The sequence below is a fragment of the Theropithecus gelada genome, chromosome 1, assembly GCF_003255815.1.
Source record: "Theropithecus gelada isolate Dixy chromosome 1, Tgel_1.0, whole genome shotgun sequence".
In the NCBI taxonomy this organism is placed as follows: Eukaryota; Metazoa; Chordata; class Mammalia; order Primates; family Cercopithecidae; genus Theropithecus; species Theropithecus gelada.
The window spans coordinates 14286649-14314645 of record NC_037668.1 but is presented as its reverse complement, the minus strand read 5'-3'; the positions used below and the strand labels follow the sequence as shown (position 1 = coordinate 14314645).

The 27997-nt window shown below is 40.8% G+C and overlaps 1 protein-coding gene and 1 pseudogene across 1 annotated transcript; one reads left to right on the top strand and one right to left on the bottom strand.

Annotated features, from left to right (window-relative positions):
- Window positions 1–469: 469 nt before the first annotated feature.
- Window positions 470–27203, bottom strand: PDE4DIP (phosphodiesterase 4D interacting protein). Its single transcript, XM_025366305.1, is given in 8 exon segments — window positions 470–708; window positions 2398–2509; window positions 4490–4581; window positions 11800–11881; window positions 12048–12083; window positions 12085–12204; window positions 12772–12978; window positions 26772–27203. Coding segments are annotated over 8 exon segments (1320 nt in total).
- On the top strand, window positions 7358–9971 carry LOC112618405 (annotated as a pseudogene).
- Window positions 27204–27997: the final 794 nt, after the last annotated feature.

Sequence of the window (27997 nt, the reverse complement as noted above, 5' to 3'; positions counted from 1 at the left end):
TCCCACTCTCTCATCTTAAAACGGGCATTCTTTTGATTTAAAAAATGCTCTCACTCAAAGAGGAGTTGACTGAAAGGCAAAAATAATACACACACATGCATTTATGATATGATATGGAACATATGAAATGGATTGTGAAAGTGGGGGAAGAATAAACTTTATTGGCCCACAGAAGGGATGAGGGAATGAGAAGGGGCTAGAGATAAGAATGAATAAAAGTGGAAAAACTAAAACAGAATGATTTAAAATGTGCAAATATATTTTGCAACCTCTACCATTCAATTTAGGAATATGCATGTACAGTGAGATCCATGTAGACTAAAGTGAGTTTAACTTTGTAGTTGATGCTACTTGTACCAGTTCCATCATTAGTAAGTCACCATTTAATTCTGTCAAAGTCAGACAAGGATCTTTCTGGTTAGTGCAAACAAGGTTTTCCATCCTGGGCTGCAGTCTGACCCGCCAGTGCTCAGTAGGCATGCTTGTGATGAATTCGCACACTTTCCAGTTCCCCACCTCCAATGGCGGCCAGGGTCTCCAGCCTGTTTAAGCGCTCCAAGCTTCTTCCAAGAACTTCTTCTAGCCGACTGTGTAACACCTGAGCCCCTTCCAGTTCCACCTGCAGAGTTCGGTCTCTCTCAGAGCTGATTAAACATGCCACACGGAAGGAAAATGGATTAGCCATCAACTGTAGTGAGTCCACATTTGCTTCCAAAGAACCATCAATGCCACTTTGAGCCACACGACTTTGTAAAGTAATTGTTCTCTAGGACACAATAAATGAATGTAGTCTGTGTGGCATTTGTGTTCACTGCTGATAGATGAGTAAGGACTCATCCTTTTTTTAAAAGCTTCCCCCTTACACTAGATTCTGGGCCAATTTCACCTAAAATTATAGCTTCTAAGACTTATCTCACACACCTATACCCCAAACAAGAGATATTTCATTATTTGACTAAAAGCTCTTGTTTCTGAAAAACTAAAACCCAGGACAAACTAAATATAAACTGGAACAAGACTGAGCCAAGTAGAACCACTACTGAAGAGACTTGTTTTCTCATTTGTTACTAAACTTGAGGTGGGATGGTGTGCTGAAAAGGAATCTGGTTCATAAACACTAAAGCTCCAGAGGTTCTTTAAAAAGTAACACAATCAACTGGTCCTATCAGACCTTTCCTCTGCCTTCATTTTCTGGTGGAAAGAAAACATTTTTAAAGCCCAACAATAAATTACAAGAAACTGAATAGCAAAAATCATAATAAAAAAATTGAAAAAGAGTAAAAAGGGCTAGTAGGGAAGGCAAAATGAGAAAAAAAAAATGAAGAGAATATAAAATGATCCAGAGAGGTATCATATATGCAACCAAAAATCAAGAGGTAGAAGAAAATATATTCATCATGATAGTTATCGGTGGTCCCAGGATGATTTAGCCATCCCAATTAATATATTTTCTTCGATGATATTAAAATGAATATCAGTGTCCATTATAGCCTTACTTTTTTTTTTTTTTTTTTTTTTTTTTCCTTTTTTGAGATGGAGTCTCACTCTGTTGCCCAGGATGGAGTGCAGCGGTGCGATCTTGGCTCACTGCAACCTCTGCCTCCCGGGTTCAAGTGATTCTTCTGCCTCAGCCTCCCGAGTAGCTGGGACTACAGGTGTACAATACCTCATCCAGCTAATTTTTGTATTTGTAGTAGAGACAGGGTATATATAGCCTTATGTTTTTTTTGTTTTTTTTTTTTTGAGACGGAGTCTGGCTCTGTTGCCCAGGCTGGAGTGCAGTGGCCGGATCTCAGCTCACTGCAAGCCCCGCCTCCCGGGTTCATGCCATTCTCCTGCCTCAGTCTCCCGAGTAGCTGGGAGTACAGGTGCCCGCCACCTCGCCCGGCTAATTTTTTTTTTTGTATTTTAGTAGAGACGGGGTTTCACCGTGTTAGCCAGGATGGTCTCGATCTCCTGAACTCGTGATCCGCCCGTCTCGGCCTCCCAAAGTGCTGGGATTACAGGCTTGAGCCACCGCGCCCGGCCAGCCTTATGTTTATAATAGAACAGCTTTTAATAGGACATGGATCACAGAAGAGAAATGAACATACATTGAGTGGCTACTCTATGCAAGGCATTGTTTCAGACACCAAAGCTGTCTTCTTATTTAATCTCTGCAATAGCTGTGTGAAACAGACACTATTCCCAACTTGAGATTTTGACACTGAGGCTCAGAGCAATCCATAAAACAAATGACAAAGTGGGTAGCCCCAGTAATTGTCCCTGTTTTTTCTCCCCTCTTCAGTATCATAAGCATCTGCACTTAATGAAGAATAAAAGGCATAAAAAGAACACGATAGTAAAAGAAATAAAAATTTCAATAAAGAATAAAAGGAAAAACAGCCACTCTCTTACCTCTCTGATGGGCATGGAACTTCACCAGACTGCTATACAGCTGTCTCTCTGCTTGTAAGGCCTCATTGAGCCGACTCCGTTCATCCACTAGTCCTTCTAGCACCAGCAGCAACTGGGGAAAGAAGAGAGAAGCAGCAACACGCAAATGGCACAGTGAGACATGAAGCCACAGTTAACCCTGAGAAACAAGAAAATGCATTAGCATATACTAGGACTTAAAAAGCCCACTATCTTAGTACTTAAGCTTTTGATACTATTTTATAGTTTTCAAATCAATGTCATATTATCTTTTTTTATCTTTAAAAGCCTGTAAGGTGGAATTCAAACTAGGCTGTAATGTCTTTCCTGTAAATCCCACATATCCATACAGTCTTTATGGTAAGGACAAGTTATTTTAAAGAAACCATTTAAAGGAATTTAGCAATAGTTAAATATCACCCACTCAAAATACCCATTCACAGGCATTTCAATTTCATGATCCTGAAAACAGGACAGAACCAAAAAGTAACATTACTCTGGATTTGATAAATGTGAGAAAAACAGGAAGAGGATGTGGAAACTAAAATATCTGATATGAATAATCAGATAATGGCTAAGGTAAAACCACAAAAAGGGAGACTAGGGGATTTTTAAAACTGGTGTTTCTTAAACGCCACACATTCTCATATCCTGAAAACTAATTGAGTCATAAAACATGAGTCTGTTTGTAAGCAGAAATATGGTAATGAAATCAAAAGATAAAATATGATAATTCCATCACAAATACAAACACAGGTTTTATATTAGAGATCTAGCTATGGCAAAAGGTAGAAAAAAACTAAGGAGCTATTTGGACTAGCTAGCTCAACTGAATTCAGGAAGCCATGACACTGACTGATCTTCTAAAAGAGATGCCAACATAGTAACAAACAAGCTTTCAGTTTCAGTCTGTAACTCTGCGCTGTGGTCCTAGTATTTCTTCAACATCATAGTTGAGTATGCAGCTAGTGTGGAGGAAACGCAGGGGGAAGGGAATCGCTAAGGCTGAAAGGCCTCTTCTAAAAAATTTGATGAGAACTCTATGCTAGAGAGAGTTAAAGCGCAAGGTGGGAAAAAGGTGGGAAATGAGTCTTCTTAGGAAGTATGTGAAGTCACAAAAGGCTTGAGTTTAAATCATAGCTCTGGCATTTATTAGTTACATGACTATTCTCCACTCCCATTTTAAAGGAGAAATCAGTGTTTCAGCTTCTTCATCTATAATAATTGGGCTGACACCACTTACTTTGTGTAGAGCTGTGAGCATTAGTGCTAATTTAAGTACCTAGCACAGTACATAGCTCATGAATACTTGATAAACTTTGATTATACTCAAATTTCTCATTTCATGTTTCTAAAACTAATTTCATGGGTCTAATATCATAACTCTAAGCAGCAATCACATAACACTCCCTTTTTTCACTAATGCTTTATAATAATATTATTTTTATTATATAATAAAAATATTAAAATTTTTATTTTTTAAATAATAAAAATAATAAATATTATTATCATCTTGGAGGCAGAGTTTTGCTCTTGTTGCCCAGGCTGGTGCGTGATGGCATGATCTCAGCTCACTGCAACCTCCGCCTCCCAGGTTCAAGCGATTCTCCTGCCTCAGGCTCCTGAGTAGCTGGGATTACAGGCGCCCGCCACTACACCTGGCTAATTTTCGTATTTTTAGGAGAGACGGGGTTTCGTCATATTGGCCAGGCTGGTCTCAAATTCCTGACCTCAAGTGATCTGCCCACCTCGGCCTCCCAAAGTGCTGGGATTACAGGCATGAGCCACCGCACCCGGCCTTTACAATTATTTTATTCCATTTAGCAATGGGGAGAGAGAGTTACGGTTTTCTAGCACTTAATAAGTTTTAATGGTCCCAATCTAAAAACAGGAGCATCTTTTTGAGATAATGTATATATAAAATAACTTATATTTTTCTCCAAAAAGAAAAAAGTCATACCTGGCATTTGGACTCAGATATTATACTTGGAAAATTATATACTTTTAAATATAAACTATTTTGAAAGAAAAAATAATAGGGATTTAGAAATTAAGACTTGACTAGAAAATTCACTTGACTTTTTCTTTCTTTTTTAGCCATGAGTTCAAATTCCGCTTTGGCATTACTCAGTTCTTTTTCCAGCCCTGCAATTGTGTTCAAGTCTCCTAAGATGAAAATACAGCACTAGTTTTAATTGCTAGTAACATAACGTGATATCTGCTGCCTCCTCTGAGTAATTTACAGAGGACACATTCCAATAATAAGAAAAAAGAAAACATACACACAGGTTGTTCTTTGTAGCATTATTTATAATAGCAAAATATTGCAATCATCCTAGATGCTATAAAGAAAAGATTGAATAAAACATATTCACAGATGGCACTATATACTACTGTAAATAAAGAATAAGGATGGTCTTTATGAACTTATATGAAGTGACTTTGAGATTCTAAGAATACGTTAAGTAAAACAAGCTATGTGGTTGAGAATACATCTAAGGTAGTAGGTTTTCTATTAGGAAAAAGGGGAAATAAGAATGTACATATATACATCACATATACACAGATGATTCATTTGCTTATTTTTGCAAAAAGATATACAGGAAGAATAACCCAGAAATGAAACTGATTACCTTCAGGAGACGAGTGGAAACAGGAGAGAAGGGAGAGGGAAATATGGGACATCTGAGTATATCATTTTATATGCTGGAGTTCTGAACTGTGTAAATGTTTAATTTTTAATGTATAAGTCAGCTTGACAATTAATGGGAGAGAAAATGTCTAAAACTGAGTATTAATATAAATATATATAGCAAATAAATAAAACCACCCAGAAGATACTAAAAAATTAATCCAAATAATTTTTGAACTCACTACTCTAACTGAACACTGTCAGTGCAAAATATCCTAAGGATAAAAAGAATTACAAAAAAATCTTAAACATTACTTAATACATTTATTGTTGATGGTAGTATTTATGTAGCAATTCTGAAACAACTTTTGCATATTATAGTATTCTGCAAATGTGTAAATATTTTGAAACATATTGATGCTCTAAGTAACCAGGGCTCTCAAAGAGATACAAACATGAAATGAGGGAAAAAAGAACCTATATTGTTAAATTGGAATTACAGAAATCAGTATCAAATCTTCATATGTATACAAATACACACACATATACTTAAAAATATTCATTGCTAGCTCTGTTCACTTAAAAGGGCCTAGAAGCAAAAGGCATTCATGTAGCAATGAACACATCTTGTGCCCAGATCACAGTTTCTGAATGCCATTACCCACCAAAAGGAACCAGGGAGCTCTTTAGGATAACGGCTGATTCTGGGACTGAGGCAGGTAAAGCAAAAGGTAATCACAGAACATCTTACTGTGCCAGAAACTATGAAACTATGCTAAAAAAAACAAAAACAAAAAAACAACAAAAAAAAAACTGATGGGGATATGGCAAAGCTTGATGAGGCTCCCACCGACCAAATATGGGTTAATTTGAGCATTAAAGGAAATAATGACCAAAATCAATAATATAATGATTTTTAAAACTCCATATTGATAAAAACAAATGGGGTATAGACATAGGGAAAGGACAGCTCTTCTTTATAAATAATACCCACAAATAAACAAAGAAGAAATTTCACAAACAGAAAATCATATATATATATATATATATATATATATATATATTTTTTTTTTTTTTGTTTGAGTCTTGCTCTGTCATCCAGGGTGGAGTGGGGGAGGGTGGGGGGGGGGCGGGGTGGCGGTGGGGAATCTCTCCGCTTTCCAGGTTCAAGCGATTCTCCTGCCTCAGCCTCCTGAGTAGCTGGGATTACAGGCATGCACCACCAAGCTCGACTAATTTTTGTATTTTTTAGTAGAGACAGGGTTTCACCATGTTGGCCAGGCTGGTCTCAAACTCCTGAGCTTAAGTGATCTGCCCACCTCAGTCTCCCAAAGTGCTGGGATTAAAGGCATGAGCCACCGCGCCCAACCCTGAAAATCACTATTTTTAAACTACTAATATAGTGTAAATTCAGCCAGCAGATCACTTATATACTAAGGGTGAAATAAACCTTTTACAACAGAGAGATTTGACAGCTACAACCTTAACCAAATGACTGAATTTAATATCACCAATATTTTGTATCACCAATACAAACCGATTATCATGCACTGATGTGATGCACTAAAAAAGACGTCATCCAGTCCAGGCACAGTGGCTCACGCTTGTAATCCCAGCACTTTAGGAGGCTGAGGTAGGTGGATCACTTGAGGCTAGGAGTTCCAGACCAGCCTGGCCAACATGGCAAAACCCTGTCTCTAAGAAAAAATACAAAAAAACTAGCCAGGCATGGTGGCGCATGCCTGTAGTCCCAGTTACTTGGGAGACTGAGGCGGGAAGATCGCTTGAAACTGGCAGGCTGGCAGGCAGGCAGGCAGCCAGGCAGGCAGGCCAGATGGAAGGAAGGGAGGGAGGAAGGGAGGAAGGGAGGAGGGGAGGAAGGGAGGAAAGGAGGAAAGGAGGGATGGAGGGAGGGACGGAGGGAGGGAGGGAGGGAGGAAGGAAGGAAGGAAGGAAGGAAGGAAGGAAGGAAGGAAGGAAGGAAGGAAGGAAGGAAGGAAGGAAGTCATCCGTGTAGTATTCCTGCCAAAAATGTTTAACTCAAATCTAAGCATGAGGAAACAATCACAGCTAAATTGAGGAATATTAGCTGGCCTGGATTCTTCAAAAATGCCAATCTCGGCCTCTGCCCCCGCACAGGCCGGGCCTGCAGTGGTGAGGGGAGCCAGGCTGAGGGTGGGAGCGGGTGGCAGGCAGGTGGAGGGCGGGGAGAGGTGGTGGAGGAGGAGGAGGAGAGATGAGGGCAGCGGAGGAGGTGAGGAGCGCCAGGTACCAGGCTAGGGAAGCTGCGGGCTCTCGGGGAAGAGATGGATGATGAACAAGCTTTACATTGGGAACCTGAGCCCCATGGTCACCACCGACGACCTCTGGCAGCTCTTTGGGGACAGGATGCTGCCCCTGGTGGGACAGATCCTGCTCAAGTCCGGCCATGCCTGTGTGGACTACCCCAACCAGAACTGGGCCATCTGCGCCATCGAGACCCTCTCGGGTAAAGTGGAATTGCATGGGAAAATCGTGGAAGTTGATTACTCAGTCTCTAAAAAGCTAAGGAGCAGGAAAATTCAGATTCGAAACATTCCTCCTCGCCTGCAGTGGGAGGTGTTGGATGGACTTTTGGCTCAATATGGAACAGTGGAGAATGTAGAACAAGTCAACACAGACATAGAAACCGCTGTTGTCAATGTCACATATGCAACAAGAGAAGAAAATAAACATGGAGAAGCTAAGTGGGCATCAGTTTGAGAACTACTTCTTCAAGATTTCCTACATCCCAGACGAAGAGGTGAGCTCCCCTTCGTCCCCTCAGTGAGCCCAGTGTGGGGACCACTCTTCCCGGGGAGCAAGGCCAGCCCCTGGGGGCACTTCTCAGGCTAGACAGATTGATTTCCTGTTGAGGATCCTGGTCCCCACCCAGTTTGTTGGTGCCATCATCAGGAAGGAGGGCTTGACCATAAAGGACATCACTAAGCAGACCCAGTCCCAGGTAGACATCCATAGAAAAGAGAACTCTGGAGCTGCAGAGAAGCCTGTCACCATCTATGCCACCCCAGGGGGCACTTCTGAAGCATGCCGCATGATTCCCGAAATCACGCAGAAAGAGGCAGATGAGACCAAACTAGCCGAAGAGATTCCTCTGAAAATCTTTGCCCACAATGGCTTGGTTGGAAGACTGACTGGAAAAGAAGGCAGGAATTTGAAGAAAATTGAACATGAAACAGGGATCAAGATAGCAATCTCATCTTTGTAGGATTTGAGCATATACAACCCGGAAAGAACCATCACTGTGAAGGGCACAATTGAGGCCTGTGCCAGTGCTGAGAGAGAGATTATGAAGAAGCTGCGTGAGGCCTTTGAAAATGATATGTTGGCTGTTAATACCCACTCTGGATACTTCTCCAGCCTGTACCCCCATCACCAGTTTGGCCCGTTCTCGCATCATCACTGTTATCCAGAGGAGGAGATTGTGAATCTCTTCATCCCAACCCAGGCTGTGGGCGCCATCATCGGGAAGAAGGGGGCACACATCAAACAGCTGGCGAGATTCGCCCCTGCAGAAGGCCCAGACGTCAGCGAAAGGATGGTCATCATCACCCGGCCACAGGAAGCCCAGCTCTAAGCCCAGGGACGGATCTTTGGGAAACTGAAAGAAGAAAACTACTTTAACCCCAAAGAAGTGAAGCTGGAAGCCCATATCAGAGTGCCCTCTTCCACAGCTGGCCGGGTGATTGGCAAAGGTGGCAAGACCATGAATGAACTGCAGAACTTAACCAGTGCAGAAGTCATCATGCCTCCTAACGAAAAGCCAGATGAAAATGCGGAAGTGATCGTCGGAATTATCGGATACTTCTTTGCTAGCCAGACTGCACAGCGCAAGATCAGAGAAACTGTACAACAGGTGAAGCAGCAGGAGCAGAAATACCCTCAGGGAGTCGCCTCACAGCGCAGCAAGTGAGGCTCCCACAGGCACCAGCAAAACAGCAGATGACGGAGCCCTTCCAACACCTGACAGAATGAGACCAAACACAGCCAGCCAGATCGGGAGCAAACCAAAGACCATCTGAGGAATGAGAAGTCTGCGGAGGCGGCCAGGGACTCTGCAGAGGCCCCGAGAATCCCAGGGACCGAGGAGAGGTGGGGAAGGTCAGCCAGGTTTGCCAGAACCACGGGGCCCGCCTCTCGCCCCCCAGGGCTTCTGCAGGCTTCAGTCATCCACTTCACCATCCATTCGGATATCTTCTTAACTCCCACGACGCTATCCCTTTTAGTTGAACTAACATAGGTGAACGTGTTCAAAGCCAAGCAACATGCACACCCTTTTCTGGTGGCAAATCGTCTCTGTACATGTGTGTACATATTCGAAGGGGAAGATGTTAAGATATGTGGTCTGTGGGTTACACAGGGTGCCTGCAGCGGTAATATATTTTAGAAATAATATATCAAATAACTAACTCCAATTTTTAATCAATCATTACTTTTTTTTTTTCTTTCTAAGGAGAAAGCAGGCTTTTCTAGACTTTAAAGAATAAAGTCTTTCTTTGGGAGGTCTCACAGTGTGGAGAGGAGCTTTGAGGCCACCCACACAAAATTCACCCAGAGGGAAATCTTGTTGGAAGGACACTCACACCAGTTCTGGATCGCCTGTGTATGTCAACAGAAGGGATACCGTCTCCTTGAAGAGGAAACTCTGTCATTCCTCATGCCTGTCTAGCTCATACACCCATTTCTCTGCTTCACAGGTTTTAAACTGGATTTTTGCATACTGCTATATAATTCTCTGTCTCTCTCTGTTTATCTCTCCCCTCCCTCCCCTCCCCTTCTTCTCCATCTCCATTCTTTTGAATTCCCTCATCCCTCCATCTCAATCCCGTATCTACGCACCCCACCCCCTCCCAGGCAAAGCAGTGCTTCCAATATCACATCACACGAAAGGAACAAAAGCTAAACACACAAACCAGCCTCAACTTACACTTGGTTACTCAAAAGAACAAGAGTCAATGGTACTTTTCCTCGCGTTTTGGAAGAGGAAAACAGGAACCCATCAAACCAACCAATCAACCACACAAAGAAAAAATTCCACAGTGAAATTCAGCAATATTCAGCAAAATGATTTCTTTCTTTAAAAAAAAATGTGGAGGAAAGTAGAAATTTATCAAGGTTGTTGGCCCAGGGCATTAAATTTACAGATTTTTTAAAATGAGAAAAACACACAGAAAAAGCTACCTCAGGTGTTTTTTTACCTCAGCACCTTACTGTTGTGTTTCCCTTAGAGATTTTCTAAAACTGATAGTAGGAGCATTTTAAAAATTTTCTTAATAAAAATGAGTTGGAAAAGAAATAAGATATCAACTGCCAGCCTGGGGAAGGTGAGAGTTCAAGTATGCAATAGCTGTTCTGAATTGTCTTCCGCTAGCCAAGAACCTATATGGCCTTCTTTTGGACAAACCTTGAAAATGTTTATTTAAAAAAAAAAAAAAAAGATGACAAAGAAAAACAGAGAGAGATAATATTGGAGATGTCCTGAATTTTAATAGGGTACGCGCCATTAGGGCTTTTTGCGCTAAAGGATGAACAGGTACTGGTTTCTGTGAATAAGCCATTATACCACCAGACTGCAATGCCAGTTTCCTCTATGGCAAACAGTATTCTGTGACCAAAAAAAAAAAAAAAAAAAAGAAATATATCCAGCTAACAAGAAAAAAAAAATGCCAATCTCACTAAAGAAAAAAAGAAAAAAGCTAGACAATCGTTCTAGATCAGAGACTAAGAGACAGGACAACTAAGCACAATGCATAACCCCTGGGTTGGGGGAAACCAAAGTAGCCATACAGAACATTATCGGGACAACAGGAACTCTGAATGTGGACTGTATATTAGATACTAAGCCTATACCAAGGTTAAATCTCCTGAGTGTGATAATTATATTGTAGCTGTGTAAGAGAACGCGCCTGTTCTTAGGCAACACTTACTGGAGTATTCAGGAATAAAGTGTCATGATTTCTGTAAGAAATTCTCCAATGGTTCAGAAAATACATCACAACTACAAATGTGTGTGTAATAGAAAGAAAAAAGGCAAATGTGGCAGAATGTTAATAACTGGTAAGTCTGAATAAAAAGGTCTATGAGTATTCACTGTACTATTTTTGCCACTTTTCTGTAGGTTTGAAATTTCAAAAATAAAAACTTTAGGGAAAAGTACACTTTTTAAAAAGGCAAATAAAGAATAAATAAAACAAATCCAACATTCTTTTACTCTTTGATTAGTATAAAGTTTTCCTACTAGAGAATGACTACTTATAAGACTTTTCTAAACCATCCCCTGAATGGGGCTAGGCTTGGCAAATAACTCAATGTACACTGCCTACCCTTCCTAATGGTTTAATGTAGGTGATGTCAAGTTACAGTGAGTGGCCCCAGACTTGAAAGATACCCAGGAAAAGGTGTCGTCAGCTCATGGTCCTACTCTGCAGGATTGGAACCACTACCTCCTGCATTTCTGAATCCCTGCAAAACTATCTGAAAAGGAGAATAAAGATAAGAGTTTCTCTGGGCCAAATTGTGAACCCAAAGCAATAACGTCGACTCAACATAAGGTAAGGACAGTTCTTCAGCCTTTCAGAGGAATTCCAAACTTATTTGTTCCATTAAGATAGGAAGAGAAAAGAGTCTTGGCCAAACCTATTAATACGGAGATTACTAGAAGGAAAAACAAGAGAAAAACAAAGTCCCTTAATGAAATGAAATTTGATACTTACCTAATGTGGATCTGGGTATGCTGGCATCCTCTTTGGCAGTCAGTGAAGTGCTACCATCTCTGGAAGGTATCTGCATTGAACCCTAAAAAACTGGAAAAGTCGGGGGACTTAGGAAGATGCAGGAACTATGATCACAATGACAGTACTGAGACTATTCTGAGATTTTGGTATTAAAATGACCAAACCTACACCTCAAATGTAAAAAGGAAATGGAATCAGCATGAATTATCTAAGTCTATAGTTCTTACTTGATCAGTCTTTTCTCCAAGAGCAGGGGCCAATGTAGGTAACTTCAGCTTGTTGGTTAGAGTTAGGTACTTGGGACATCAGGGAGTCTGTCCCTCCTAAATATTGGCGCAGGGCCTGTAATTCTGAATTTCTTTCCATTAAGGCTTGCACCATCTTCTCTCTTCTCAAAAAAAAAAAAAAAAGGAATTTACTTCTTAAATATTGTGAAATTAATATACCCCATACTATTATGAGATTCTTTATTCTCACCATGACCTCTGAAAAATGTAATCTTTTTTTCCTCTTAAGATAACTCAGATTTTAAATGATCAGATTATTAAGGCAAAGAAAATGTATGTAATGAAGTTAATGGATACATGTATTGTTTAGGCACCCTTCCAAATGCAAGGTTTTCAAGAAATGTTTCATACTTTGATGATTAATGTAAAACTGTGGTCTCAGGTCAGGTACAGCAGCTTACACCTATAATCCCAGCACTTTGGGAAGCCAAGGCAGGATGATTGCTTGAGCCCAGGAGTTCGAGACCAGCCTGCACAACACAGCAAGACCCCCACCTCTAAATAAGTAAGTAAATAAATAAAACTGTGGTCTAGGTAATAAATAGAAGGAAAGAAACTAACAGAGTTGACTGTAAAATATATAAATACACACACATCTATAGTCTGCAAATGCTTCCTATTTGCAGACTATAAATGCACTACATGATACTTTTCTGATCTGTGCATTAATCCTTACTTGGCTTTCCTGCTCCCTGGTGCTCATAGACCGAAGCAGGCCTTGAATCTCCATTTCATGTTCCACCACTTGTTTGTTTCGATCACTTAGAAGGTCCTGCAGCATCCTTTCCTTTCGCTGTAGACGCTGGCACAGCTCCTCTGCTATCTCACTCTGCCCTGGTCCAAGTTTGCACAGCAATGTTGCACTAAGATCCTAATGCAGAAAGGACACTGTAAGTTTCTGGAGGAAAGAACTGCCTCTACTAAATATTAAAGGGCTTATAAGAATCTATCATAGAAGAAGGAGGTGTGAGATTCTTGAGAGTAAGTATCACGTTTTACTCATTTTTGTTTTACCAGATCTAGCACAGGCCTGCAACACAGAAGTCTCTAAATACATGTCCCAGGAATGAATACAAACAATACAGAAAACTATCTCTGGTGGCCACTTACATACATATTGTTTTCTGAAATAAGTCTTTTTCCTATTTGTTCAGGACATGTAACAATTAATGTTAGATGAGGATAAAGGGACACTCAGTTCATTTATTTGTTTTCCCCCAGTGTAACTTTATAGGAGGAAGCATAAAACGAATTGCTGAAAGGAATACTAAACACTGCATTTGCTATCATAGTGATGGTTTCTATTTCTGTACTAACCACGGGCACATGGTGGAGGAAATGGAGGAGCCATATGGCCTAGGTTGATACTGGATCTGCTACTTATTAGCTACGTTAGCTTGGACAAGTTACTTAGCTTCAGAAGTCTGTTTCCTCCTCTACAAAACGGGGATAATAGAATGTGCCTCATGGCCTTGTGAGGGTTCAACCAGTGAATATCCATTGAGATCTGAAAACAGCACCTGCCCCAGCATGAACACCGTAACTAATAAAGGTTAACAGCTGCCAGACGGAAGAGGCAATGTTTAGGTCTCATTCATTCTCACATAACTTCTTTGAGAAAGTTAATTGCCAACTTAAGTTTCTAGATGTCGGGAAAAAAAAAAAAAAAAAATCCCAGTGAAAGTCAATGACTTGCCCAGGCACAGAATCGCCTGTACCTGGAGAATCGCTTGTGTACCTGGGAGGCAGAGGTTGCAGTGAGCTGAGATCACACCATTGCACTCCAGCCTGAGCAACGAGAGTGAAACTCAATCCCAAAAAATAAAATAAAATAAAAAATAAATAAATAAAATAAAATAAAATAAAATAAAAGAATATCAAGCAACCAAAGAAGCAGGGAAACAAGATACATAATGAAAAATCTAATCATCTAGTTGAAATTGACACACATGCTGGAAATAGCAGAAAAGGACATTAGAGCAGTTATAATTGTATTTTAATTAAATGGAGAGGTTGAAGATTTTTTAAATATCAAATTCTGTAGATAAAAACTATGATTTACAGTCTGAAATGGAAGAAGGCACTGGATTAAACATTGCAGAAGAGATTATTGAACTAGAAGGAAAAGAAGTTCAAACATAAATGAAACACACAGTAACAAATAACTTGAAAACATAAAAGGACCATCAGCATAAAAACTTTAAATACCCTAGTATAGGGCTAAATGGAATCCCTGAAGGGCGTGTAGTGGAGAATAGAGACAAAAATATTTAAAACATACTGGATGAAAGATTAAGGACCTTCATGGAAACCATAAACTTCAAATATTACAGAACTGTGATTATCCTAAGAACAAGAAACACGAAGAAAACTTCACCAAGGAACATCTTAATCAAATCCATCAAAACCAGTGATAAAAAGGAAATCCTAAAAGGAATAAAAGGGGAAAGAACATGTTACATATGGAGGACTGAATATAAGGATGGCATAAGATTTCTCATAGGAATATTCTGGCCAAGATTCTCTTTTCAAAACAATTCTGAGTCCAGTCAATGGACAGTTATACTATATCATCAAGGTTCACATTTGTGTTCCATAATTGGGTGAAATATTAGCATGAAAAAACAGGTATAACTGAAGACATATCTCAGACTGAACAAACCCAATCCTCTATATAGCACACAAAGAAGAACCAGATTTCAGCAATGTTACTTCTTATCTTCTTTAACTAATTAAGAAATTTAAGAAATATACACCACAGTATGACTGATGTTTCTTACTATATGGGTTATTAACTATAAGTTAAAAGCTGGGGGACATCATCTACCAAAAACAGTAACTATAGCTTTGGAATATCTAAATCCTCTGTATCTATATTTAGATGAGTAGTTGGCAAACTATGGCCTGGCAGCCACCTGCTTTTACAGATTAAGTTTTATTAGAGCATGGTCATGCTCGTTTGTTTATATATTGCCTATGACTACTTTCGCTCTACAACAGCAGGGCTGAGTAGTTGCAATAGAAACCTTCTGGTCCACAGAAGCCTAAAATATTTACTATCTGTCCCTTTACAGAAGAAAGTCTGCCAACCCCTGCTTAAATAGCAGTGAAAGATGCAGGTTGTGATAATAAAATTTAATAACCATTATGTAAAATAATACTTGTCTATTCTCTATAGTCATAGGATCTATATCTAGCTCATCCAAAAAAAGGTTTGGATTAATAAAGTTTAAAAGTAGGAGAATCAGAACATACTTCTATTTTACCATAATACATGTTATTCATTGTTCTATCAAGAGACCATTATTATCAACTCTGATTCTCTCTCTCACACTCTTTTTTTTAAGAGATGGGGTCTCACTGTTTTGTCCAGTGATTATAGCTCACTGCACATCCTCAAATTCCTGGGATCAAGGGGTCCTCCTGCTTTAGGCTCTAGGGTAGCTGGGACTACAGGTGTGTACTACCACACTGCTAATTTTTTTAATTTTTTTGTAGAGACAGGTTCTCACTTTGTTGCCGGGGCTGGTCTTGAACCCCTGCATTTAAGTGATCCTCCTGCCCCAGCCTCCCAAAGTGCTGGGACTATAGGTGTAAGCCACTGTGTCTGGCCTCTCTCTCTTTTTTGAACCTTTCAATGTTTTGTGATTAACCATTTGTACAGTAAGTTTTTCTTTTTAATTTAAATTTTGTTTTCAACTCTGATTATCGAAGGATTTGAGAGTACAGTCTCTCTACAAGTCTCAAGTGTCAGGGGTCTACAGTGAACTCACTTTGGCGCTGAGTCCTAACTTTAGAGTGAAAGACTACTTTACTCTTAAAAGGTTTTTCCAGGTAGTGATTAAAAAGTACAACAAAGTCTGCATAGCAAAGTTGATGAACCCTACATATAAATGCTGGCCTAAAAAAATACTCAAGCTTGCAGATTAAGAAGCAATAAATAGGCCGGGCGCAGTGGCTCAAGCCTGTAATCCCAGCACTTTGGGAGGTCGAGACGGGCGGATCACGAGGTCAGGAGATCGAGACCATCCTGGCTAACACAGTGCGCCTGTAGTCCCAGCTATTTGGGAGGCTGAGGCAGGAGAATGGCATAAACCCGGGAGGCGGAGCTTGCAGTGAGCTGAGATCCGGCCACCACACTCCAGCCTGGGCGACAGAGCCAGACTCCGTCTCAAAAAAAAAAAAAAAAAAAAAAGAAGCAATAAATATTTCGGATAGACTGTCTAATAAACTAATAGGTCTATTATTTGGAGGGGAGTAAAGAGTTACTTTAAGAAAGTGTTTTAAGAAACACTTTAAATTCAACCAAACTTGATCAATACTGTAAAATCAATAAAAGTAACTAAGTTAAGTAAGAACTGGAGCTCAGTCTTCAGAGAGATCATTAAGTATCTCTGAGGAATTCTAACCTTTTCAGGTAGAGATTTTCAATCAGCAGAACAATGTGAAGGGCTGTTACTGGGATTCACTCAGCGAGCAGTCCCGGAAAAATAAAGCTTCTAGGAGTGAAGCCTAGTCTGCGGCTTCACAGCCTCACTCCAGTGAGTTCTTCAGAGTTAATGGTCAGATCTTTTCTTTCCTGGTTTCTCATAATCTTTGTCAAACCAGCTATTAGGTGGCTGTGACCCATATCTGCTGTGATCATTGTAGCTACTGAGACTAAATTATTAACACAGTGTTTTTGTTTGTTTGTTTGTTTTTGGTTTGTTGTTTGTTTGTTTTTTTCAGTTATGGGATCCAGGTAGATCTTCCATAGTAAACAATGTAGCACAGAACTCTTCAAGAGGAGTTATTCAGTACTCTTACTCACCTGCTATTCAATACTCCTAAGATTTCAAAGATGATGAGCTCAAACATGGTGCAAGAAAATGCAAATATCAGAGAAGATCACCTGTACAACATACCGACGTTACCTGTTAAAAGCCAAATAGAGACTAGAAGTTATTTCCGTGTTTAAAAACTGAACTGATAACCTCCTTCTGGTTACAAGTCAGAAAACTTATTTTGAGGAAATTCTGAAGTCACTGGAAGTAGGGCCACAACAGCAACTTGCCTGGAGCTAAAGAAAAAGACCAAAGTAGGTGGCACTTCTGAATCTTGAGTCACTATTACCAGCATCCTCTTGTGGATGAAGAATTTTGAGGACAAGAAGATGAAGTGACAGGGTCATAGGTAGCACTTAGAATTCCTGATGCACACTGACAAAAAACTGACACATTCGTATATAATGGTTAATGTTTAAAAGGGTTCTTCAACACTCTGCAGATCCTGGATCAGTTCTGGAACCTCCCTTGGGAGGCCTTAAAGTATTGGGCAGAAGAAGATCTCCAGAATTCCAGGCTCTTTCAGACAATAAACTCCCTGGGAAAATTTAATGGAGAACATCCTAGAAATGACCCAAATGTCGACTATAACCCCTGATCTTACTACTAATTGTAGGGACCAGCCCCACAGGGTCGGTGGGTATTTCACCCCGTGTGCGGAGATGAGAGACTGTAAAAATAAAGATGCAAGACAAAGAGATAAAAGAAAAGACAGTTGGGCCCGAGGGACCACTACACCAAAACCTGGAGACCGGTAGTGGCCCTGAATGCCAGGCTGCGCTGATATTTATTGGATACAAGACAAAGGGGCAGGGTAAGGAGTGTGAGCCATCTCCAATGATAGGTAAGGTCATGTGGGTCATGTGTCCACTGGACGGAGGACCCTTCCCTGCCTGGCAGCCGAGGCAGAGAGAAAGACAGGTGAGAGAGAGAGATCTTAGGCCATTATTTCTGCATATCAAAGACTTTTAATACTTTCACTAATTTGCTACTGCTATCTAGAAGGCAGAGCCAGGTGTACAGGATGGAACGTGAAGGCGGACTAGGAGTGTGACCACTGAAGCACAGCATCACAGGGAGATGATTAGGCCTCCGGATAACTGCGGGTGGGGCTGACTGATGTCAGGCCCTCCACAAGAGGTGGTGGAGTACAGTCTTCTCTAAACTACCCAGGGAAAGGGAGACTCCCCTTCCCGGTCGGCTAAGTAGTGGGTGTTTTTCCCTGACACTGATGCTATCGCTAGACCATGGTCTGCTTGGCAACGGGCATCCTCGGGTCACTTCTCACTATGTCCCCCCCAGCCCCTGTCTCTGTATGGCCTGGTTTTTCCTAGGTTATGATTGTAGAGCGAGGATTATTATAATATTGGAATAAAGAGTAATTGCTACAAACTAATGATTAATGATATTCATATATAATCATATCTATAATCTATATCTAGTATAACTATTCTTGTTTTACATATTTTATTATACTGGAACAGCTCGTGCCCTCGGTCCCTGCCTAGGCACCTGGGTGGCTTGCTGCCCACAACTAATTAGGAGAACTAATTAGGAAATGTCCAATCTAGGGTGGTGATCTTCTGAATCCAAAGCTTGAGATAAAAACTACACCAGCTTTGGGATTTTGGTTTTAATTTAAAACATAAGACTGGTAATTCAGGGTCAGATAGACAAATGAAAGGGAACATTTGTGAGACATTATGAATAAATTCTCTCCTGCAGAATAACTATTTGCTATTGGTGCATATCCTGATACGACTAAGGCATAACATTCCTTTCTCCTAACTTCTGGGCTATATTTGATTTGCCTTCCCCCACCCCTTTTAAATCAATTAAGCCTAATTATATTCTCCAATCTAATAGTTATATAGTACTTATTTGGTAACAGCTTCCCATCTTGGAAATGAACATAATGTTTCTTTAATGGAGGCATTTTTCTTGTCCCATTTTAAAACAATCTAAATTCATACAGTGTAAGTATGACAAAGTGATTTCTTCTCACCTCATAGTCCTTAAACAATTGGCGCATGAAGAAAAGCCACCCAAATCCAAAACACAGTATCTGGAGGAGAAGGAAAATAGAATGTCAATCTATATTTTCTTTTGAGAAACGTTTTATAGAAACTCATGATAAAAGGTCTGCTAACTAGATGGTTAACTTATTTCAGGGATTAAAGATAAGACCCACTCTTATAAGACCTACTTATTAAAGCTCATGACATTGGAAATAAATGTTTAAATGCTCTTGGATTTTTGAAGCTATCCATGTTACAGAGTGTGCTTTAAGTAAGACAAAAATGGAAGTATATATTTTCCCATAATCTTATGATAATCATTACATGAGCCACAGAAGTTCGCAAATAGAAAAGGAGTCAGTGGCCAGGCGCGGTGGCTCACACTTGTAATCCCAGCACTTTAGGGGGAGGACAAGGTGGGCAGATCACCTGAGGCCAGGAGTTCGAGACCAGTCTGGCCAACATGGCGAAGACCCGTCTCTACTGAAAATACAAAAATTAGCTGAGTGTGGACACCTGTAATCCCAGCTACTCCCGGAGGCTGAGGCATGAGAATCACTTGCATTTTGGGAGGCGGAGGTTGCAGAGAGCCAATATCGCGTCACTGTATTCTAGCCTGGGTGATAAGAGTGAGACTCGGTCTCAAAAAAAAGAAAAGGAGTCAGAGTGAGACTTGCTTCTTACAGATGATCCCTGATTGCAAGTATTTAAAAAAAAAAATACCAGCCTGGCCAACATGGTGAAAACCCATCTCTATAAAAAACATGCACACATAAAAATTAGCTGGAGGTCGTGGGGTGTGCCTGTAGTCCCAGCCACCTGGGAGGCTGAGGTGGGAAGATCACCTGAGCCTAGGAAGTTGAGGCTGCAGTGAGCCATGATTGCACCACTGTGCTCCAGCCTGGGCAACAGAGTGAGACCCTGTCTCAAAAAATAAATAAAAATAAATCAATTTAAAAAATAAAAACTTCACGGGAAAGGAGTTGAGACCAAAAGTAGACCAGCAGTAGAAAGCCTAATGTGTTTTATATCTGTTTCCTTCAGAGAGTTTTCTTAGCTTCTCCGCCATCCTGCCTAATCTACATAAAGTGGTTTTCATCTCAGTGTAAAGCTGAGAGATTGCAGGATCCCTCTTTTGTCAGTTTTGTTTCAAACTGGCAGAGACCGTAGCCACATGACAGCTGACAAAGCTGGTCTGTAGTAAATAGAACTTTCTATACATAGACACGCACTGACACGACTAATCTTTTCTTCTGAAACTGGCTAGGACTTTTATGAATAAAATGATTTTATGTCTTCCTAGGGACTACTTTACTGAGCAAGTGTAAACTCAGTAGTTTAGCACAGACTACTTTAGCTTCTTATCATGCCCCTGCTGCCTAGCAAACTCATGTGTTCAGCCCCCTGGAACTTCCTTTGGTTCTTTAGACCCATATTCTTTCACATTGAGACCTCTGTAAATGTCCTCTGACAGGAACTTCTCTCCAGCCCTCTCCCAGTTACGCTATTTACTCCCTCTGGAAGGCCCTCGCTGCCCTCCCAAACACAGATAAATTGCTCTTTTTATATAATCTTATTCTACATCGTACTTCCCTCATCAAAGTGCTTACCATATGGTTTTGTAATGCCTGATTTAAATATTTTTTGACATTAGATTATAAGCTCTATGAGGACAAAAACCATGTTTGTCTTGTAATCTTTGTATCCTTGGCATCCAGCACAAAGCCTGGTACGTAGCAGACTCTCCATAAGTGCTTGCTGAATGGCTAAGTGGTCTACATAAAAGACGGTTTATCCTTCAGCATTCAATCTTAAATCTTCTGTAATAACTCCGATGTGCTATGCTAGGTGCTGAGGATACAAAGATAAGTAGGATGGTTACTACCCTCTACAAGCTCACAACATAGTGAAGACGATACATAAATAACTATAACATAATATGGATATGCAATGGTAGAAATACATACATGATATTGTAAAACAATATGAAAGAGGGAGACCAAACCAATCTGTAGGGGCTTAGGACAGATTTTCTGGAGAAGATAATGCCTGAGCTGAAGGAAGTTTTAATTTGGGGTTAAAACCTGATATTGTGTGCAAATTTTGGGATTATGTGTATTTTTCTAGAATGGTTTCAAGGTATTCATCACACACTCAAAGGTTTCCACCACCCCTAACATATTAAAAACCACCCTCTCAAAGGATGAATAAGAATCAAGTAGGGAGGCTGGACACGGTGGCTCATGCCTGTAATTCCAGCACTTTGGGAGGCCAAGGCGGGTGGATCGCTTCAGCCCAGGAGTTTGAGAACAGATTGGGCAACATGGTGAAACCCCATCTCTACAGAAAAATACAAAAATTAGCTAGGTGTGGTGGTGCGTGCCTGTAGTTCCAGCTTATGGGGAGGCTGAGGTGGAAGGGCCACTTGAGTCTGGCAGGTGGAGGCTACAGTGAGCCGTGAGCACGTCACTGCATTCCAGCCTAGGTGACAGAGCGAAACCCTGTCTCAAAACAAAACAAATGAACAACAACAACAAAAAGAATCAGGTAGGGTAAAAACAGGTGGTAGGGGTAGGAGGACAGGGCTTTCCAGATAGCAAAGGGCATGAGTAAAGGTGCAGAGTGAAAAGCGTGGTATATGCCAGGAACTACACATGGTTTGGTGCTGCTAGAAGATGAAGTTCAAAGAAGGAAGAGGTTAAAAATGAGGCTAGACAGGAGGAGTGGATGTCCAACCACTGAGAGCTTTGAAGGCCACCCTAAGATTATAGTCTGTAGGTGGTGAGGGTTATTTAAGCAGGGAAATGGCATGGTCTGATTTGTTGTATATTATAGAGAGCAGTATGGTGGCTGTGTGGAAGACACATTTGAAGGAAATAACATTGTAGGAAGAGAAACATCATAGAAATGTATTATGGGAGTTCAGATGAAAGATGATAAAGCCCTGAATTAAGACATTTGGTGACAGAAGAGGAGATGACAGATTTGAGAACTATTTAGAAGATAAAATCAGCAGGGAGAAGTCAAGGATGACTAGTTTGGAATACAGGATGAATAGTGAAGCTACCCAATTTATATAAAGAACACTGGAGAAAGAAGAGGTTTAGGAAAGGGGGCAGAGGATGGGGAAAATGATGAGCTCATTTCTGAACACACTAAGGGCCTGAGGGACAGTCAGCAATATGGGTCAAGATATCCAGCAAGATGGGTCAAGATATCCAGCAAGCATCTGAATAAAAGACAGATTGCGAAGACACATCTAAGATATACCTATGAGTTGAAACTACCAAAGTACATGAGATCACCCGGGAACAGTATCTAGAGTAAGGAGAGCAATGTGCCAAGAAGAAAACACTAGAGGATAAGGAACACAGTTTGAATGGTGAGGTAGGGGCAGGAACTACAGTGTAGCAGGTCAGAATGAATGGGAGCTAAACCAGTGGGGATAGTAAATGCAAATTACTCTAGGAAGAGCCAGGAATGAGAAAAAGAGAAAACATTAGATAATAGGCTAGAGGAGAATGTGGGAAAAGGGAAAGTTTATTGGCCAAGGGGAAAGAAAGCAGTCAAGTAAGGAGAAAAAGATGAGAAGGATGATGGAATGCTAGAGGATGAACTGATACTATTAATTTATTATTATTATTAGGTAACTTTTATTAAGCATTTACTATATTCCAGGCTCTCTAAGTAGTACTTAGCATTATAATCTTATAAAAACCAGTAAAAAACCTAAGGTAGGTTTTATTGTCCTATTTTCACAGAGAAAGATGAGGTTTAGTGAAGTTATTCAATTTATAGTAAGTGTCAGAATCAAGAATGAACTCAAGCTTGTTTGACTCCAAAATCTGTGCTTTTTTTTTAAATATTATTTTTTCAGCTCTTATTGAGTCAGTCTGTCTAGAAAACCTGTGCTTTTAACCACTTCAAAATAAGCTACTCTAAGATCAAAGTAAGTAAAATGGCCTTAAACCAGAGTAGGGGAACCCCGTTTTCTGAAATGGAAGGAAAGGAGGTGAGAATGGTTGTGAACACAGATAACCTTTTAGATTAAAATGCAGAAAGTATTCATAGTAGGAGAACATACCTTTTGGCTTCACTTTTGTTGAGTAAGTACGAGGCAAGGTTATCTGCTAGGAGTAAGACAGGTGAGTATAGAAAAGGCAGCTTTGAGGAGAGTGACAAAGATTCAGAGAAAGTTTGAGAGGAATGAAACAAGTAGCTGATTAAGGTCAAGAAAAGGAATAATTCAGTGAGTTGAGGGTTAAACTCACGGCGTTGGCAAACTACACAGCTGTATGATTTTCTACAGTAGCCTTCAGGCCTCTGTATTAGTAGACAAACTATAGCAATGATGCAAGTATGGACTTATATATATATGAAGGTAAACGAACAAGAGGTTGTAAGAAAGTAAGTTGGATCCAAGCATCTAGATCAAGTAGAAAAGGAAAGAGTCAAGCAGATTAGGAGAAAATGCCAGGATATCCTTTGGCTATTATAAATGGTTACCCGTGGAAACAAATGTAAATTCAGAGTTTAGAAACCATATTCATATGACTTACGAAGCCACAACTGAAAACAGAGAAGTTGGGTAGTTAGGACTGAGAATGGTATGTATAGTGGAAATGGATGATTTAAAAAAAAAAAAAAAAATCACCAAGATTGCTGTGAAATGGAACTTTAGACAAGGAAAACAAGCAAAACTTTTAAGTTTATATGGTGGGGAGGGGAATGGAAGAAAAGAGAAACAGATATATACCTTTAATATTTCATTGTGGCTTCCTTTCGCATTGACAAAGAAAGCTTAAACAGACTTTCAGAACAAAATTATGTCTTTTGCAGCAACATAGAGGCAGCTAGAGGCCATCATCCTAAGCAAATTAACGCAAGAACAGAAAACCAAATACCACATGTTCTCACTTCTAAGTGGGAGCTAAATATTGGGTACTCACCAACATAAAGATTGCAAAAAACGAAACTGGAGACTACTTGGGGGCAGGGGAGGGGAGAAAGGGGAAGGACTGAAAAACTAATTACTGAGTACTATGTACCTGGTACCTGGGTGACTGGATCATTTGTATCCCAAACCTCAGCTCCCACAATATACCCAGCACAAGTACCAAATCTACAATAAAATAAAAGTTGAAAAAAAAAAAAAAGACTTTTAAACTACGGACATACACAAAAGTAGCTGGATAATTCATTTACATCCAAGATAAACACAAATTCTGGCAAGATTATAGAGGCTCCAAAAAGAATGCAGAAGCAAAATGCAATTTCAAATAGCTTTGCAAATAAAATGGAAGGCACATAGCTTCTTATTATAAACGAGACTTAATACTTTCAGAATTGTAAAGAGTAAAGTCTTGATCTTAGGACTTAAGAGTGTACTCTGGAACTGATAACTCTTATGACTGTATAGAGGGCTCAAAACACAAGTTAGATAACAGTTACTTTTATAAAAGTGACTTCTGGGTTGAAAATTACTGTTAAAAAAAGAAAAAAGAGGCCATCAGCAGGATAGTTATTACAGAATTAACTATAAAAGACAGTTTATTCTTGGATCATTTATTCACCCTTTTAATTATTTAACAAATATTTATTAGTGCCTAATATGTGCCAGGTCCAAGGGATAGAATGGCAAACAAGAGAGCATGAATGCTACTCTCAAAGAGTTTATAATCTACGGAGGAGATAAAGGAGTAATTACAAAACAATGTGGTAGTGTTGTTACGCGGGAAGTAGGTGAAGGGTACTATGGCAGTATGTATAGGGACATCTAGTCCAGTCTAGGAGAAGCTTCTTGGATGTTCAAGTTGAGATCTGAAGGCTGAAAGGGATATGAGGAAAAGGCCCAGAAAAAGAAAACACACTGTGTGGAAATCTGGAGGCACCACAGCATGGCCAGGTTAGGGAACTAAAAGAAGTTCAGGAAGTCTAAAGAATAAAATGGTGAAAGCCACAGCTGAAGAGAGAAGAGCCAGGGTGCCATCAATAAGGGACCTGATAAGGGCAAGGGTCCCATCAATAATGGACCTGAAAAGCCACGGAAAGGAGTGTGAACTTCATCCTGTGGTGCGGTGAGCAAGATTCAATATGTGACCTCTGATTTCAGATTTCATTTCAAATAAACCTTTCAGTTAATACAACACAGAAAAAATGAGCGGGGAGGGGCTCTGGGGGCAATGGTGGTGTTTCCAAGGTAACCGCACCTCTCTAGAGAAGTGCTTTTTATTAAATACATATTCACTACAACGCTACTGTGTGCCCGCAACTGATCTAGATGCTGGTGAATACAGGAGAGAACAAGAAAGACAGTGTCTTGGACTTCATGGACAGACAACAAACACATGAACATACAAATGAACTATAGCAATAAATGCCAAGAAGAAAATAAAACATGGAAATGAGGAAGAAGGCAGCCGAAATGGAAAGCCACTTTGGCTGTGGGCAGGGTGTCAGGTAAAACCTTCCTAAAGTGACATTTTTACTAATGCCGAAATGATGATAAAGTAGCCACATAAATATTTGAACAGAGAACATTCCATGCAAAGGAATCTTCGGGTCTTTCTTCCACATTAGTTTAACAATTAATTACTGCATATGGATACATGTGTGAAGTAAAAGTCTATGATTACAAGGCATACAAAATTAGAAAGCCACTTCCTTGGTTCAACGTATCAATTATATCCACGCTAAAAAATCTTAGAGGCTGCAATGCAAAGCCAATTTTCTACTGACATTCTTATTTTTATTCTAAGTGGAAAAAAAGGCTAATTAAATATTGTTATTTTTCTTAAATTGGTACTAGGGTTAAAAACAACCCTGAGTTGTCACCAAGGGCACTGGGTAGTCTTAGAAAGGTTTTAAGCAGAAGAGTTACATGCCCAGGTTTTTTAACATTAATACATTTGAATACTATGAAGCCAATAAAAACAATAATTATGAAAACTATAGCAAAGGTGGTATATTCAAAACATGAAAAAAAAAGATTGCATTAGAGTGGTAGGATTATGGATGGCTTTTCCTTCTTTCGTAATTTCTTAAATATCGTAAAAGTTTTTGAAGAGAAAAGGCAAATGCTCCTCTCTACGGAGACGAGTATAAAGATGAAGCAATACAAAAACTGAATCAAAGAACAAAAATTTAGTTCACTTTAAGCCCCAAAAGGTAACTGTTTCGTTATTTGCCATTTGAGAGAAAGAACAGGTAAAAATAACCACACACACACAAAAATCTTTAAATTATTGGAAAGACGAGGGGAAAAAGATCAATAAGTAGTCTGAGTTTCACAAATATTAACAGTTGGCCAACAATTATTTATTGAATGCCTGCACTTGGAAGTGGGGATACAGCTATGAACAAGGCAGGATCTCAAAAAACAAAATCATAAACACATACATAAATGATGCCAGTGCTACGATAAATGCTAGGAAGAAACAATAATTAACAGCGGATTACACGGTAAAAGCAAGAGACTCACTAGACGAAGCTTCTATTGAGCAGAGACGGTGTCTCATATGTTTGTACGCTCAGGGCTTTATATAATGGTCGATAAATGTTTGCTGACTGTACAAACAAATGAAGGTGACCAATGGAGACATGAGGGTCAGAAAAACATCCGAAAAGTGTGGGTAAGTAAGCAGAGGATAAAGGATGAGGTGTCAGTGCAAAAACGAAATCTTAACTTTTAAGCATACGTATAACCTTATATTGATACTTTGAAGCAGCAAATTTCTCCACACCCGGATGCAGATTTGACATCTAACAGCAAAGCCTGCACTGACGTGTCCTCAGTATCCAGCCCTGATTGGCGCCCCGCACACCGGGTGCCCGGAACCACACAGGCTTCCCCAGCCCAGGGTCAGCGGCGCAGCCTGGAGGCTCCGAGGAGCTCTGAGGACTGCCGCCTTAGCTGGCGGCGCCGGCTCTAAGCGTGGAGGCCGGCGGACCCCTTCCAAAAGTGGACCGAAATTCCAGGGACGGATGCCGGGTGGGGCCGCGGACGGCCGCAGGCCAGCCTCCTGACAGCCGGGGCTGAGGGAACCGGAGGCAGCAAATCGCACACCCTCTTCGCGCTCTGGGTCCCGGAGTAACTGGCGCAGGCCGCTTGAGAAAGACGCGAGACCCCGGACCAGCCCGCACCGCGGAGGACCTGAGAGGGCAATTCGGGAAAGGGAGGCGGACGGGTGTCGGGGCGGGAGGCGGTGACTCACCTGGGAGGTAATCGTGATGCTGGAGTCGATCAGGAAACTCATGGCGAAGGGTAAGGAGGGCTCCTGCCTCCACTTCCCACTCCCCGAGGCCACGGCACGCTGGGGCCACCGGACTCTCTACAGGGTGCCTTCTCCCAGGTGCCGCAGCCGGGACGGCGGCTCTCCAGGCTGAAGCCATCAAGCTGCGCCCGAGCCAGCCAATCAGCGGCTACATCCAGAGCCCCGCCTCAGGCTCGGCGTGGGTGGGGCGGACGCTGGGCTCCAGCTGCAGAGGTCCCAGGGGCGGGGCTTATTAGGGGCGATACTAAAAAGCCGATGCAATGCTAGGTAGCCTTAACGTTTCTGAGGCTGAAGGAGGTAGGACCTGAGAGCTAAGTGGTAATTCTGTTTTGTAATGATCATAGCTAATAAGATAATTATAGTAAGTCAGGCATTGTGTCCTAAATATTATAACTTACTTGACTCGGCAAATATGACTGCACAAAGTGAAGGAAGACTGGAAAGTCAGATGAGACGTTAACAAATATAACTAACCAAATACATTCCTGTGACAACAACGAAAAGCACACCGTCTGTAGCAATTTAGTGATAATATTGTACTGCATATCAGTTAGGCCGCAGGTGGAGTACTGCACTCCGTGTACCACACTTTTAAGAGATTTTACAGGCCGGACACGGTGGCTCACGCCTGTAATCCCAACACTTGGGGAGGCCGAGGCGGTCGGATCACCTAAGGTCGGAAGTTCCAGACCAGCCTGACCAGCTGAAAATACAAAATTAGCCAGGCGTGGTGGTGCATGCCTGTAATCCCAGCTACTAGGGACGCTGAGGCAGGA